Consider the following 17,276-nt stretch of genomic DNA (forward strand, 5'->3'; position numbering starts at 1 on the left):
TGATTAATATTATCAAAGTAAAAGATGTACTTAAAAAGAGCTACTAAGTAAAAATTATGTACCATTGAATTAATTCCAAAATAAAAGATCCTATCAATCAGAGAATTCCTTACACAGTGAATGGTTGTCTCACCTGACTGCTCCAGGGAATGTATTAAATAGAGCACTACAACGCAACATTAAAAGCAAGATGTAAGTTGATGCTATTTGAATTCTATGCAGTCATTCACAGAAAATGCTTTTGGCAAGATTTAGCATTCTTATAAAAGCTCATAGTGTCTCAAAGAATATAAATGAAGATGAATGATAAAAGCCCATGTCTTGTGAAAAATGCACAAAGCAACCTGCTTTCTCAACTGAAGCATACAATGAAAACAAGAACCTGACAATTGGTGAAAACTAACATCAAAATCAGTACTACACACCTTAAATTTTGTTCTCCAGATTCCTGCATCTTGGCCTTTTTCACCTGCAAAGATGAAAATGTTCAAAGACACCATGAGTGAGATCTGTCCTTGACAATCTCTGTACACAAGTGACAGGCTGCAGTTAGAAGCTAATCATTGTTTGCAACACAGTTACTATTAGTAGTTGTTTGAATTCAAGTAGCCTTGTGGTTGAGTCCTGGAGTTAAATAGTGAAACCTGTAGGTTCTCTCATTTAAACAGCTACTGCTACCCCAGAATTTGTTTGCAAGGTTGCTTTTTCCCTGTCTCCCTCCTGCCCCAGCCACTCCCCGCCCACTTTTTTGCACTGGGATACTGAACTCCCAAGGTTTGATAGGGACCTTTCTTTGTAACCCAAGGAACTTCATTAATTCTAAAACAATCCTATTCTGAACAGATCTAGCACTCAGACTGCACCCAGTGCTCAGCTGCCATGAACTAGGATCCCTTACCCTCTCCCTAGCTAAATAATGCTTGAGGCAAGAAGTTTAAATCATTTCTTTGTTCACAACAGTAGCAAATCGGAAGTCCCAACTTGCATTTTTGAGAAAGAGAAATTAAACTAGTATTTAATACTGCATTTGTGGATGGCTCAGTAGTCTAATGGTAGCATGATGTACTATTCTAGGGGGATCAATTTAAACAAAGATTTGGTCAGTCACTTCTGGTCCAAAATGGATTGGGATTCTATCATAGAATATCAGGGTTGGAAGGGACCTCAGGAGATCATCTAGTCCAACCCTCTGCTCAAAGCAGGACCAATCCCCAGTTTTTGCCCCAGATTCCTAAATGGCCCCCTCAAGGATTGAACGCAACTCTTGGGTTTAGCAGGCCAATGCTCAAACCACTGAGATAACCCTCCCCCCAATTGTTTTCAATTTTGAATTTTTATAACTCAGCTTCCAGTCCCCAGATCTTGCAGTACTTCTCAAACAAGCCATTTAAATTCTCTTAATCTTTCTCAGGTGAGAAAACCTGGATTTGTGCTGGAAATGGCCCACCTTGATTTTCATAGACATTGTAAGGAGAGTGGTCACTTTGGATAAGCTATTACCAGCAAGAGAGTGAGTTTGTGTGTGTGGTTTTTGGGGAAAAAAAGGGGGGGGGGTGAGAAAACCTGGATTTGTGCTGGAAATGGCCCACCTTGATTTTCATACACATTGTAAGGAGAGTGGTCACTTTGGATAAGCTACTACCAGCAGGAGAGTGAGTTTGTGTGTGTGGTTTTTGGAGAAAAAAAAAGGGGGGGTGTGTGAGAAAACCTGGATTTGTGCTGGAAATGGCCCAAGTTGATTATCATACACATTGTAAGGAGAGTGATCACTTTAGATAAGCTATTACCAGCAGGAGAGTGGGGTGGGAGGAGGTATTGTTTCATGGTCTCTGTGTATATAAGGACTTCTGCAGTTTCCACAGTATGCATCCGATGAAGTGAGCTGTAGCTCACGAAAGCTTATGCTCAGATAAATTGGTTAGTCTCTAAGGTGCCACAAGTCCTCCTTTTCTTTTTGCGAATACAGACTAACACGGCTGTTACTCTGAAACCTGTCATTTATAAAAAGCAATTCATGTAAAGTTCAAGCAGACATTACAGTTATTCCGTATTTGAATAATACTTACTGAAATAAGAAATAATAAATTGTCTGGAATTACTCCTTTTTCCCCATTCTTCCAAATATTTTGGAAACACATATCACATAAGTAGTCAATAATATGTAACAGATTATCTTTTGTACTAGTAATCAGTAGTTTTGTAATAGATTAGATTTTCAAAGTAACTGTTGCCGTAATTAATCAAAGGGGGGAAAAACTGGGAATCCAGATACATAAAATATCAATCAAGTGCTGATGAGCTAGTAGCATTTTGCAAGGATTAATTCATTCCTTTCCTTATTTTTAAATGTAAACAATAGGTTTCAACAATGCTCTCTCTGTGAAAAATAATGTTAGCTACATTCATTAGTTCCCTTCTTTACTATGTACAGGTGACAAACAAATATTTACAGGCAATACAAATCAGTATTGACCATCAGTGCAGTGGTCAATCTATTCCACTGTTCCATCTCTGACAGTGGTAGGAGACTAAGAGGAAATTGCAAGGAAATTCATAGTGGGTAGTTTTGGAATAACCTGTCCATAGAGTAAGTTTCCTCCTAACTCCTGTCAGAGGCTGGCTTATAACTGAAGCATGAGTAATCACAGACCTATGTTTTCCTTACCTATGGATGCTATTATGGATGTTTTCATGACCTATATAAATGTCTGATCTTCTTTGAATCATACAGAGCTCTGAATCTTAATGGAATCTTCTTGCAGCAGTTTTCATAGAACATCAGGGTTGGAAGGGACCACAGGAGGTCATCTAGTACAACCCCTTGCTCAAAGCAGGACCAATCCCCAATTTTTGCCCCAGATCTCTAAATAGCTCCCTCAAGGATTGAACTCACAACCCTGGTTTAGCAGGCCAATGCTCAAATCACTGAGCTATCCCTCCCCCCACTCATATGTGTTTAGTATAGGAGAGTGGCAAAGAGTCCTGTGGCACCTTATAGACTAACAGATTTATTGGAGCATAAGCTTTCGTGGGTGAATACCCACTTTGTCGGATGCATGTAGTGGAAATTTCCAGAGGCAGGTAGGTATAAATATACAAGCAAGAATCAGGCTAGGGATAACGAGGTTAGTTCAATCAGGGAGGATGAGGCCCTCTTCTAGCAGTTGAGGTGTGAACACCAAGGAAGGAGAAACTGCTTTGGAGTTGGCGAGCCAGTCACAGTCTGTTTAATCCTGAGCGGATGGTGTCAAATTTGCAAATGAACTGAAGCTCAGCAGTTTCTCTTTGAAGTCTGGTCCTGAAGTTTTTTTGCTGCAGGATGGCTACCTTTAAATCTGCTAGTGTGTGTCCAGGGAGATTGAAATGTTCTCCTACAGGTTTTTGTGTATTGCCATTCCTAATATCTGATGTGTGTCCATATATCTGTTTATGTAGGGACTGTCCAGTTTGGCCGATGTATATAGCAGAGGGGCATTGCTGGCACATGATGGTATAGTATAGGAGAGTATTTCTTTGATTAGTTTTAAATTTCCTGCCTTTCACTGAATGTCCCCATGTCAGTTTATCTATTCTTGTGATACATAAAGAGTTACAAAATATTAACTAAAAAGAAAAGGAGTACTTGTGGCACCTTAGAGACTAACCAATTTATTTGAGCATGAGCTTTCGTGAGCTATAGCTCACTTCATCAGATGCATGCCGTGGAAACTGCAGCAGACTTTATATATACACAGAGAATATGAAAAATTACCTCCTCCCACCCCATTGTCCAGCTGGTAATAGCTTATCTAAAGTGATCATCAGGTGGGCCATTTCCAGCACAAATCCAGATTTTCTCACCCTCCACCCCCCCACACAAATTCACTCTCCTGATGGTGATAGCCCATCCAAAGTGACAACTCTTTACACAATGTGCATGATAATAAAGTTGGGCCATTTCCTGCACAAATCCAGGTTCTCTCACCCCCTCACCCCCCTCCCAAAAACCACACACACAAACTCACTATCCTGCTGGTAATAGCTCATCCAAAGTGACCATTCTCCCTACAATGTGCATAATTAAGGTGGGCCATTTCCAGCACAAATCCAGGTTTTCTCACATCCCCCCCAACCCCATACACACACAAACTCACTCTCCTGCTGGTAATAGCTCATCCAAACTGACCACTCTCCAAGTTTAAATCCAAGTTAAACCAGAACATCTGGGGGGGGGGGGGTATCATGTGCCAGCAATGCCCCTCTGCCATGTACATTGGTCAAACTGGACAGTCTCTACGTAAAAGAATAAATGGACACAAATCAGATGTCAAGAATTATAACATTCATAAACCAGTCGGAGAACACTTCAATCTCTCTGGTCACGCAATCACAGACATGAAGGTCGCTATCTTAAAACAAAAAAACTTCAAATCCAGACTCCAGCGAGAAACTGCTGAATTGGAATTCATTTGCAAATTGGATACTATTAATTTAGGCTTAAATAGAGACTGGGAGTGGCTAAGTCATTATGCAAGGTAGCCTATTTCCTCTTGTTTTTTCCTACACCCCCCCCCCCCCAGATGTTCTGGTTTAACTTGGATTTAAACTTGGAGAGTGGTCAGTTTGGATGAGCTATTACCAGCAGGAGAGTGAGTTTGTGTGTGTATGTGGGTGGGGGGGATGTGAGAAAACCTGGATTTGTGCTGGAAATGGCCCACCTTAATTATGCACATTGTAGGGAGAATGGTCACTTTAGATGAGCTATTACCAGCAAGTTAGTGAGTTTGTGTGTGTGGTTTTTGGGAGGGGGGTGAGGGGGTGAGAGAACCTGGATTTGTGCAGGAAATGGCCCAACTTTATTATCATGCACATTGTGTAAAGAGTTGTCACTTTGGATGGGCTATCACCAGCAGGAGAGTGAATTTGTGTGAGGGGGGTGGAGGGTGAGAAAACCTGGATTTGTGCTGGAAATGGCCCACCTGATGATCACTTTAGATAAGCTATTACCAGCTGGACAATGGGGTGGGAGGAGGTAATTTTTCATATTCTCTGTGTATATATAAAGTCTGCTGCAGTTTCCACGGCATGCATCTGATGAAGTGAGCTGTAGCTCACGAAAGCTCATGCTCAAATAAATTGGTTAGTCTCTAAGATGCCACAAGTACTCCTTTTCTTTTTGCGAATACAGACTAACACGGCTGTTACTCTGAAAAATATTAACTAGATTTTTCAGACTAGTTAACTGGAAGAGATGCAGTTCTTCAGTCTGAACATCCCCAAAATATTTCCTATGCCAAGATTATTAAATCTACATTCCTCCCCAAAATATCCCCATGTTTTCTAGTACATTTGATAACTTCAGTATAAAAAGTAGCCACAGCCTACCATAAAAATGAAGTAATGTTTTCTCATTTTGTTTGCATCAAGCTTGACTGAATTCTAAATATAACATTGTCACTCATTTTTTGTCTGTAAAGTAATGTGTTTAATTATTACACTGTTGCATTTACTTTAAAGTTAGATGTAGGACTTTATATCAAATATGCTGACTATTATCCTGCATTCACATTTTCTCTTCCAGAACTGACAACAACATTCCATCTAAGTAATTTAAAAAACAAATATGCACTAACATTTCAAATATCTTTAAGAACTTTGTTGACAAATTTTCTATCAAGAAGAGCATGATCAGTGATAAGAAGCACCTCAGTAATTTTGAAACTGTAAATATAAATAGTAAAAATTAAAATTTCTTGTTTTTGTTACAGTAGTTAAAAATTAGTTATTCACCCTAAAATCTTTATTAGCAGAACTTTGGATTTAGGATGCAGCAAACAGGATTTAAAAACATATATCACTCCAACCATACGTCTTACCTACAGACACAGTTAAATTAAATTAAATTAAACTAAATTAAAGGGGACAATACTGCTCTCCTGCAACAGCTGCTCACAATGTACTAAGGAATAGGGAACTTCTCTAAGCTCTCCAGGGTACCAGAAGAAATTAAAGAGCGTAGAGTTTACAGTAACTATTTTACAAGTGCTATCTTAAGTAGTAATTTTTCAATTTCTATATATGGTTTGAAACCATATATTTCATTGTACAGGTTCTGAACAAAGCAAATATTTATTATCCATGATTTTAATCTAAGATATTAAAAACTTCAAATGTACCTATTTACTTGTTTTATTACTGTAGTTTGTATAACCCCAGTGAGGCTAATGGACAATATATTTTACCAACAGCAAGAATGATCCCCACTTCTAGAAACAATAAATGTAAGACATATTTCCTGTTATCCTTTAGAATAATCACAATTGACTTTTTTTAGACTACTGATTTATTTTCCAATAATTTATAATATTTTACAAATATACTTACTGGTTGTTCTGGTAAGTCTTGTGCCTCTTCCATGAGTATTAATTTTTAAATATTCTTAAATGATTAGAATGGGTGTCTTCATCTGCAGTCTTCAAAGCCTGTTAAAAAAGGTGTTCATAGCTTTATATACTTTGTGAAGTGCTTATCATTTAGGCTATCAGAGAATATTCATTTCTATATTTTCTGCTCTCAAGCTTTCTAAAGTCATGTTGCCATCTCTAAAATAAGAGACCAAACTCACATATGGAGGTTTTCTATAACAAAGATTTATCAGTAAGCCCCAAAGACATAAACAATGGTGGTGGGGGGGGGGGGGGGGGGTTAAACGCACGTGGCACATTTCTACTGCATTTCCCTTGTAACATACTCACTATAGAAGCCAATATATTAAACATTTCAATCATACACGTGTGCTGTGATTGTAAAAAACACTTTAGGATTACCAGAGTTAATTTAAGTGATCAACTGCAGGCTACAATGTCAGTAAACAGAATGATAAAATCTAACCTGTTTTAATTTAGGACATTTACATAACTGTCACACAAAAAATCAGGACAAGACTCACAACTAAATGTTTCTACAAGCAAGACTGATTATTAGCAATTACTGTTTAAATTACACACTTAAGAAAGAGTAGTCTGACCTTTTATTTTGAAAGAAAAAGTTAATTTCAAAGAAAGTAAAGCTTTTAGTACTAAATGCTATCTGTATTAAGGGCCGACGGCAACAAGCAAGAGTCAAGACCCACTGGAATTACCACAGAAAAGTGAGCATTCTGAAGGAGACTACTTTCAGAATTGTTTTACTGATTTCCTATTGTCTGCTACTCAAAAAAATTAAATAAAAACATTACTTCCCCAGTGTTTTTTTCATTTGCTGGCTTTTTGGCATTTAAAAAAATAAAATCCACTAGACTTATGTCAATAAACAGTACCAACAGGACGCAAAATGTAAGTGGTTAAATAGTGACAGCCAACTTTGAATATGAACTATTACAGTTTAAAGTTTAATTTCTCTTCGATCACCTCTTTATCTCCAAACCACTGACGTAAAACCCATCAGCCAAACTCTGCTCACAACGCTGAAATCAATGAGTGTTTCAAGAACTGATTTACCTTCAATATGCATTCAATGGAGTAAGACACTTCTCCCACGATGTACACTAAGTTATAAACAATTTCATACCCTCCCTAGAAATCAGTCTTCCCCACAAAAAGACACATATAGCACACAAAAGAGGTACAAAACCATTTTACAGCTAGGTAAAAGCAACCACAAAAAGCACTGAAAGAATACATAATAAGTTAGGAATACATGAACAACAGCAATGTGCATAATTTACTGACTGTGTTAGACTCTGATCCTGTCACATTGCCATGGGCTTCAATGGAAACAGGATTGGCCCTATATTCATATCATATAGCAGCTGTTCTCTCACCATTTAGGTTCTTATATTTTGCCCATCACTGTGGTATCTGAGTACCTTCCATATAATGAAATCATCCCAATTAAAAATAAATAGGTTGAGAGGTATGACCGTATACAATATATTCAAACTGAGCCCAAAAATCCAGTTCAGTTCAAACCAAAACTAATTTTTTAAAAATTTTCTCAAAAAAAAAAAAATCACTTTGGGTCAAACAAAACCTGTTTGTCCTGAAATTTCTCAGTTCTCCATTTTGGGGTTGTGGGTGGGAGGATTATTGTGTACACACACACACACACACATATACACACACACACACACACACACACACACCTTTTTAATTAGCTAAACTTCAAAGCAAAACACTTTCAAAACAAAAAGACAAAAGGTTTAATTTTGAAATGGCCAAAACAAACCACTTGACTTTTTTGTTTTTTTCCCCATTTTTGTTTCAGTAACCTGAAAAATGCATTTATCTGTGAATTTACTATTCGCTGAAAATTTTTTGCTCAGATCTACTTATAACCACTCTGGTCCTTAACTCATGCTGGTTATTGAAAAGCATCACAGTCTCTGAGCACTGGCAGGAGATCTTGTGTGGCACGTACAATTTCATATTGACACAGGAGCAAAACGCACAAAAGGTTTCTGTTCCCAAATCAGTGGGAAGCACTGCAGGGTCTGTAACAAGGGTGATCTTATACACTGTGGCCAAAATTTTCAAAAGGGCTTAAAAGTCCCATTTTCAAAAGTTACTTTAGGCACTTAGGCTCTTAAGCATCGTCTTTCACTGAGATTAAGACTCTTAAGTGACAGACACTTCTAAAAAATTTACTCTGTATATACTGCACAGCAGATGAAGGAGTGGGCAGTAGTCTGAATTTGTGGTTTGTCTGTTTAAATTCATAGCCTCATTTTACATATAAAAAGTTAATTTCCTTTTTAATTAAATTTTTGTAATTTACTCCTTTTAATAAATAAAGACTAAAAAGAAAAATTGTGGAATTTAAAGATTCTTGAAATAGTTTCAGAACTACAGAGTAAATTCTGTGAAAGTTTAAAGCTGAAACAAAAAAGAAGATGATTACTTTATAAATAAAATTTTGATTCAAATCCTATCTGACATTTTGACCTAATGCTTCCACAACGTTTTTTTATTCAGTTTGGTTTTGCATAGAAAGCAAGAGTGAAAACTACCTTAGTTTTCTGATCTGGATTTATAATTTTTTTTTCAAATGAATCAAAAGGGCAAATTTGTTCTCACAAACACTGGAATTAGCTTTGAACAACTTAAGCCAAACTCACATCTAGTTTATAAACAGAGTTACAATTACAATCAGAAGATCCTCCTTCTCAAACAAATAGGACATCTTGCTACCACGAATGCAGAAAGCCAGGACCAGTGCAATCACTAGGCGAACTCGGCGATCGCCTAGGGCGCCAAGTGGTTGGGGGCGGTGGTGGAGCGGAGGTGAGCTGGGGCAGGGGGGCAAAGGGAGGGCCACCTGCAGCAAGCAACGGGGGCGGGGGGGGCAGCACACAGGGGAACCGCTCCCTGCCCCAGCTCACCTCGGCTCCGCCTCCTCCCCTGAGCCCCGCCCCACTCTGCTTCTCTCCCTCCCAGGCTTGCGCGCCGAACAGCTGATTGGCGCCGCAAGCCTGGGAGGTGGTGGAAGCGGCGGCGTGCTCCGGGAGCAGGCGGAGCAGAGGTGAGCTGGGGCGGGGGGCTCCCCAGGCCTAGGGGAGGGGGCGGCGGGGAGCTGCCGCAGGGAGGGCGGGGGGGGCAGCGCAAGGTGGAAGTTTCGTCTAGGGCGTGAAACCTCCTTGCACCGGCCCTGCAGAAAGCTTCTCCAAATCAAACCATTTATTACACCTGTCATAAATATAAAGGGAAGGGTAAACTCCTTTGAAATCCCTCCTGGCCAGGGGAAAGCTCCTCTCACCTGTAAAGGGTTAAGAAGCTAAAGGTAACCTCGCTGGCACCTGACCAAAATGACCAATGAGGAGACGAGATACTTTCAAAAGCTGGGAGGAGGGAGAGAAACAAAGGGTCTGTGTCTGTCTGTATGCTGTTTTCTGCCAGGGATAGACCAGGAATGGAGTCTTAGAACTTTTATAATGACAGGTTTCAGAGTAACAGCCGTGTTAGTCTGTATTCGCAAAAAGAAAAGGAGGACTTGTGGCACCTTAGAGACTAACCAATTTATTTGAGCATAAGCTTTCGTGAGCTACAGCTCACTTCATCGGATGCATACCGTGGAAACTGCAGCAGACTTTATATATACACAGAGAATATGAAACAATACCTCCTCCCACCCCACTGTCCTGCTGGTAATAGCTTGTGCTGGAAATGGCCCACCTGATGATCACTTTAGATAAGCTATTACCAGCAGGACAGTGGGGTGGGAGGAGGTATTGTTTCATATTCTCTGTGTATATATAAAGTCTGCTGCAGTTTCCACGGTATGCATCCGATGAAGTGAGCTGTAGCTCACGAAAGCTCATGCTCAAATAAATTGGTTAGTCTCTAAGGTGCCACAAGTACTCCTTTTCTTTTTAGAACTTTTAGTAAGTAATCTAGCTAGGTATGTGTTAGATTATGATTTCTTAAAATGGCTGAGAAAAGAATTGTGCTGAATAGAATAACTATTTCTGTCTGTGTATCTTTTTTGTAACTTAAGGTTTTGCCTAGAGGGGTTCTCTATGTTTTTGAATCTAATTACCCTGTAAGATATCTACCATCCTGATTTTACAGGGGGGATTTCTTCATTTCTATTTACTTCTATTTTTATTAAAAGTCTTCTTGTAAGAAACTGAATGCTTTTTTCATTGTTCTCAGATCCAAGGGTTTGGGTCTGTGGTCACCTATGCAAATCGGTGAGGCTTTTTATCCAACATTTCCCAGGAAAAGGGGAGTGCAAGTGTTGGGAGGATTGTTCATTGTTCTTAAGATCCAAGGGTCTGGGTCTGTAGTCACCTAGGCAAATTGGTGAGGCTTTTTACCAAACCTTGTCCAGGAAGTGGGGTGCAAGGTTTTGGGAAGTATTTTGGGGGGAAGGATGCGTCCAAACAGCTCTTCCCCAGTAACCAGTATTAGTTTGGTGGTGGTAGCGGCCAGTCCAAGGACAACGGGTGGAATATTTTGTACCTTGGGGAAGTTTTGACCTAAGCTGGTAAAGATAAGCTTAGGAGGTTTTTCATGCAGGTCCCCACATCTGTACCCTAGAGTTCAGAGTGGGGGAGGAACCTTCACAACACCAAAATCAAAATGGAGAAACTTCTCGTCCAGGTGACAACTGAACTTGAGCCAAGACTGTTTCCCAGAGGAAAGGAGAGTGTGAAACATTTGCTACAATGAATAGCCATTTATACGGAGGACATCCTATAGAGAGCAATCCAAGTTGCAGCTAGAGTTACAGAGAAGCAGACAGAACACAACCAGCAGAAGAGAAAGCATGCCTTACAGATATTGGGATAACTATAGTGCAGTTGGATAGAGGACTAGGAGTTCTCTAAGCAACATAGCTTTTTAGTTTAGAGTGTCTGTTTAATGTTTTATTCACCTTTTGTAAGGACACAAGGTGGGTGGCATATGCCATATTATTTAGCAAACACACGCCTTGGCTGGCAGAAAGTTGTTAAAAAGTTAGAGAAAATGAATTCTAATTTTTATTACAAACTAATTTAAAAAGCAGATTTTTTAACTCATGAAAAATTAAGGTAACCATGCTTTGATTAGTGTATCTACACACTTTCCGCTAGATAATCTTTAAAACCAGTACAATCATATTTTACCAAACACACGCCCAAGCATCCTTAGGTCCCCTACATAGTCTGAACTGTTGTACTCTTTCCTTTAGTCCACATACTTGGGTCTTCAAAACTTCCAAATGATGGCCAACCTTGTAAAAAACATGAAGTCACAGCAAGAGGAAAGTAACTGGTACCCAGGAATATAAACCTGTATACAAAACATGAATAATTCAAAAACCTACAGCAAGCCACTGAATGACAGGAGGCAGTCTGGAGTTTCAAGATTCTGAATAAGACTTGTGAAACAGTACATTTCTTTTTTAATTGTGAAAAATAACTTGCGTCCTTTAATAAAACAGTTCAGTGTTTAACTGCTGAACTGTCTTCAAGAAACAAGACTCTACTAAAAATAAATAGCAATTTTCATCAGCTACAAAATAGAATGACAGAGACCCACTGAAATCTGAATCAAATTAATAAAGTTTTAGTGCTGATATTTTATTTAAACCTGATTTGTAATTTTATTAATTAATTTAAGCTATTTTATTATCATTGCGGGCAAGTAGTTGTTTGCTAGAGTCAGTATTATTAAAAAATAATAAAAAAAAATATTCCAAAAAGACAGATGCTTTACACATCATTTCTTTAGTTTGTTCAATTTACTGAAAAATCATTCTCCTAAACTTCAAAATAAAAGACACAAAAAGCAAGAAGCATGGACTATAACATTTCATATATCAATTTCTCTGGCTTCTGTTCCTATAGCAAAATTCTGACACTGTATCTCCATGCCAAACCTGTGTTAAAAGTATTGACAAGTAAAAAGGAGTCATGTTGCATTAAATCCTATTTTAAAAATCTTAAACAGGCAAGTTTGGAATGTTAAACCTCAGTGAGGATGTAGATAATTCCCTCAGAAACCCAGATTGATATTAGTAGCAAATACTCCTTTTCCGGAACCATCTGCTTTGGCTTTGAGTCTTTAAAATTTCAGCTGGAACTAAGTACGTCTCTCAAATTGCAAATGATTAAAGTTAAAGATACTGTGATATGAATACCAACAAATAATTAAAATATCAGTGAAAAGATACTTTTTTCCCTCAAACTGTATTTGCTTGAATGTATACTTTTCAGATTCTATACAATTTTAAATAATGAAATTAAAGATACTGAATAGAAAACTATAATGAAATATTTCACGATGATACACCTTGAGGTTTTAAAATGTACAATATTTAACACATTTATTTCAATCCCTTATCCACCCAAGGGCCACTAATATATTGTTTCTGCATGTGGTAGCAGTTAATTCTGGAATGAAGGGGTTAAAATAATGCTAAGGTTCTAAGCTACGATGGAAAAAGAGACATTTCATGATGATCTGCCCCATTTCTCTACCCTATAGGCGTATGAAATTAGACATTAGACAGCAGACAGCTCTGTTAGGTCACCTAGTGCATCATCCAACCAATGCAAGATTATGCCTTAAAATATACTTCAACACTTCAAAATGTACGGTATTGCAGATTGCTCGGTGTTCAGAGACTCTGCAGTATCTAGGTACAATGAGATGTGGAAGATCCCCAAGATCACTTTTCTGTATTTAGATTCTGTATTTGATTTCCCTTCGGGTTTCACTGAATTAAAAAATACAGCAGAGGGAGATGAGGACAAGAACACTAAATTAGTATTACGTACTGTATTGTTACCAGGTTGTCTTACACTGACATTGTGGAAGATCCAAAAAGCGAGTGCTAGTTTTACTACTGTAACAATGATTCTGTGCCATACTGTCACTGTGCATAGACACACTAATGCAGTAGTCATAACACGGAGTTAAAGACTCCATATGGGGACCACAAAACAAAAAAGAAACTGTAGTTATTTAAAATTAAGTCCAATTGCGATCCATAGGTTTGTATACAAAGTTTTAAGACATTGTAAAAAAGAAAAGAATTGGAAAGTGACTTATTTATTTATAGTTGATATCAAAAGCTGCTTCTGTGAAATAGCTACTGCCCCCTAATTTTTAGTTTACAGAAAACCACACATTTTAGGGATACTATACAAACTCCACTGATTTCTTTATGATGCATTGGATCTGTTTTATTACTGTCACTTTTGCTCTAGGTGTTTAATTTCCTTCTCTCCATACGATGACTATTGTACAATACATACAGCGCCTACTAGATTAGCATGTCTTTGAGCAGTGATAATATAGCACAGAATCTAGCAAATTATTCAAGCATTTGTGGCCTTCTGGACCATCTACAATGTCAATAAGAAAAATTCTGTTCACATTCACTTTGTACTATACTCAAAAGATCTACTAGAAACACTATTAATATAAAAATTCAATATTCCCACAAGTGCCTTTTTAATACCATAAACCAACAAAGGGGAAAAAAAGACAGAAACTTAATGCAGTAAAGGAACCTTAAAGGGTCTGCCTTTAAAACAAACAATCTAAAGCAAATAAATGTAGAGTGAAGGCTGCTGCTTCCTACAACCCAGGCAATACTGGTGTGCAGTGGGCTGTAGATACTAGGCACAAACAGAATCTGAAGCTGTTAAAATGAAAATTTTCCACATTAATACAGAGGGACAAAATTTCCTATTAAAACACAGGGGGATAAAAAATCCTATTTGCCAAATGGAAAAGGGCTCCCTAGGGGGAAAATGCTGTCAAGATGATAGACTACAAATAAAGTAACCAGGAAAACTTAAAATAAACTGTAAAACACTGAAGCCTTTTAAGCCATTTCTTAGCAAACTCTACCTCTAAAGTCCGTTTACAGTATTTGTACACATTACTCTATCACATCTCCTTTTTGCAGAATGAATATGCCCAGTTTTACAGTGACAATGCTGACTACAGAAAAAACTGTCTAGTGCTATCTATGTTATAGTTAACAGAAAAAAAGTAAATATAATTGAGCTAGTCTAGCCTAATTGGCATTTTGAGATAAGAGGCCAAGGACACTCAACTTCCTCTCTTATCCTAAAAAGAGCTGGACCCTTCAGGACAGGGTTGAGGCAGCTTACTTAGCGAGATTGCACTGTTACAGCCTCACTATGTCTACACAGTATTGGAGGCCCTCACCCTCCAGGACTGTCAATCCAATACCTTTTGTCAGCAGCAAATTCAGTCAAAAATTGTACTGTCATGATGAGAAAAAGCTAATGGAAACTATTCAAACAAGGTCTATGCAAACTGCTTTCAATTTAGTTTGACACTAAAGGATGCAGTGGAGTAGGCTAGACCCAAAAATTCACCTCTGGATTGGTGTATTTTTCAATTCACCACTCTCACACCGTAAAGCAAAGGAACAAGTTTGAATAAGGGTATGTCTACACAGCCGATGTTGAAGCGCTGCTGCGGCAGAGCTTTAAACATGGCTGTGTTTTCGTGGCTCCAGAGCTGGGAGAGAGGTCGCCCAGCGCTGTAAAAAAACCCACCTCCGTGAAGGGAATAGTTACCAGCATTGTAGCACTGTCTACACTGCCAATTTACAGCGCTGAAACTTGCATCGCTCAGGGGTGTTTTTTCACATCCCTGAGCAAGGGAAGTTTCAGCACTGTAAGTGGTAGTGTAGACAAGGAGGTAGTTAAATCATTGTTAAATCATTAAATTGTTAGATCCCAGAAGGTTGATGATTGCACTGAATCTATTGTACAAATACCACAAGGAGGTTTACATGTTTCCGCCCCAACATATATTGTCCTGTAACTTTTTTGTGGAATCAGGAAGTAGAACCACTTAAATAGGTAAAAAGAAAAGGAGGACTTGTGGCACCTTAGAGACTAACCAATTTATTAGAGCATAAGCTTTCGTGAGCTACAGCTCACTTCTTCAGATGCATATCGTGGAAACTGCAGCAGGCTTTATATATACACAGAGAATATGAAACAATACCTATTCCCACCCCACTGTCCTGCTGGTAATAGCTTATCTAAAGTGATTTCCAGCACAAATCCAGGTTTTCTCACCCTCCACCCCCCCACACAAATTCACTCTCCTGCTGGTGATAGCCCATCCAAAGTGATAACTCTTTACACAATGTGCATGACAATTAAGCTGGGCTATTTCCTGCATAAATCCAGGTTCTCACATCCCCCCCACCCCCATACACACACAAACTCACTCTCCTGCTGGTAATAGCTCATCCAAACTGACCACTCTTCAAGTTAAAATCCAAGTTAAACCAGAACATCTGGGGGGGGGGGGGTAGGAAAAAACAAGAGGAAACAGGCTACCTTGCATAATGACTTAGCCACTCCAAGTCTCTATTTAAGCCTAAATTAATAGTATCCAATTTGCAAATGAATTCCAATTCAGCAGTTTCTCGCTGGAGTCTGGATTTGAAGTTTTTTTGTTTTAAGATAGCGACCTTCATGTCTGTGATCGCGTGACCAGAGAGATTGAAGTGTTCTCCGACTGGTTTATGAATGTTATAATTCTTGACATCTGATTTGTGTCCATTTATTCTTTTACGTAGAGACTGTCCAGTTTGACCAATGTACATGGCAGAGGGGCATTGCTGGCACATGATGGCATATATCACATTGGTGGATGTGCAGATGAACGAGCCTCTGATAGTGTGGCTGATGTTATTAGGCCCTGTGATGGTGTCCCCTGAATAGATATGTGGGCACAGTTGGCAACGGGCTTTGTTGCAAGGATAAGTTCCTGGGTTAGTGGTTCTGTTGTGTGGTATGTGGTTGTTGGTGAGTATTTGCTTCAGGTTGCGGGGCTGTCTGTAGGCAAGGACTGGCCTGTCTCCCAAGATTTGTGAGAGTGTTGGGTCATCCTTTAGGATAGGTTGTAGATCCTTAATAATGCGTTGGAGGGGTTTTAGTTGGGGGCTGAAGGTGACGGCTAGTGGCGTTCTGTTATTTTCTTTGTTAGGCCTGTCCTGTAGTAGGTAACTTCTGGGAACTCTTCTGGCTCTATCAATCTGTTTCTTTACTTCTGCAGGTGGGTATTGTAGTTGTAAGAAAGCTTGACAGAGATCTTGTAGGTGTTTGTCTCTGTCTGAGGGGTTGGAGCAAATGCGGTTGTATCGCAGAGCTTGGCTGTAGACGATGGATCGTGTGGTGTGGTCAGGGTGAAAGCTGGAGGCATGCAGGTAGGAATAGCGGTCAGTAGGTTTCCGGTATAGGGTGGTGTTTATGTGACCATTGTTTATTAGCACTGTAGTGTCCAGGAAGTGGATCTCTTGTGTGGACTGGACCAGGCTGAGGTTGGTGGTGGGATGGAAATTGTTGAAATCATGGTGGAATTCCTCAAGGGCTTCTTTTCCATGGGTCCAGATGATGAAGATGTCATCAATATAGCGCAAGTAGAGTAGGGGCTTTAGGGGACGAGAGCTGAGGAAGCGTTGTTCTAAATCAGCCATAAAAATGTTGGCATACTGTGGGGCCATGCGGGTACCCATAGCAGTGCCGCTGATCTGAAGGTATACATTGTCCCCAAATGTGAAGTAGTTATGGGTAAGGACAAAGTCACAAAGTTCAGCCACCAGGTTAGCCGTGACATTATCGGGGATAGTGTTCTTGACGGCTTGTAGTCCATCTTTGTGTGGAATGTTGGTGTCGAGGGCTTCTACATCCATAGCGGCCAAGATGGTGTTATCAGAAAGATCACTGATGGATTGTAGTTTCCTCAGGAAGTCAGTGGTGTCTCGAAGGTAGCTGGGAGTGCTGGTAGCGTAGGGCCTGAGGAGGGAGTCTA

The 17,276-nt window shown here is 39.3% G+C and overlaps 1 protein-coding gene across 4 annotated transcripts in view; it reads right to left on the bottom strand.

Annotated features, from left to right (window-relative positions):
• EYA3 (EYA transcriptional coactivator and phosphatase 3) overlaps positions 1-17,276 on the bottom strand; it is a 140,975-nt gene that overhangs the window by 75,742 nt on the left and 47,957 nt on the right. For 3 of the 4 annotated variants that reach the window (XM_073317485.2, XM_073317489.2, XM_073317486.2), the window contains exons 2-3: positions 6,364-6,461; positions 426-469 (exon numbers count right to left, since the gene is read on the bottom strand). In XM_073317485.2, the coding sequence (XP_073173586.2) occupies positions 426-469; positions 6,364-6,396 (77 nt within the window). In that variant the 5' untranslated portion in view covers positions 6,397-6,461. Of the gene's footprint in view, positions 1-425; positions 470-6,363; positions 6,462-11,584; positions 11,723-17,276 lie in introns of those variants that run through there. The other variant, XM_073317488.2, reaches the window with a different exon arrangement.

This window comes from Lepidochelys kempii, chromosome 19, assembly GCF_965140285.1.
Source record: "Lepidochelys kempii isolate rLepKem1 chromosome 19, rLepKem1.hap1, whole genome shotgun sequence".
Classification (NCBI taxonomy): Eukaryota; Metazoa; Chordata; order Testudines; family Cheloniidae; genus Lepidochelys; species Lepidochelys kempii.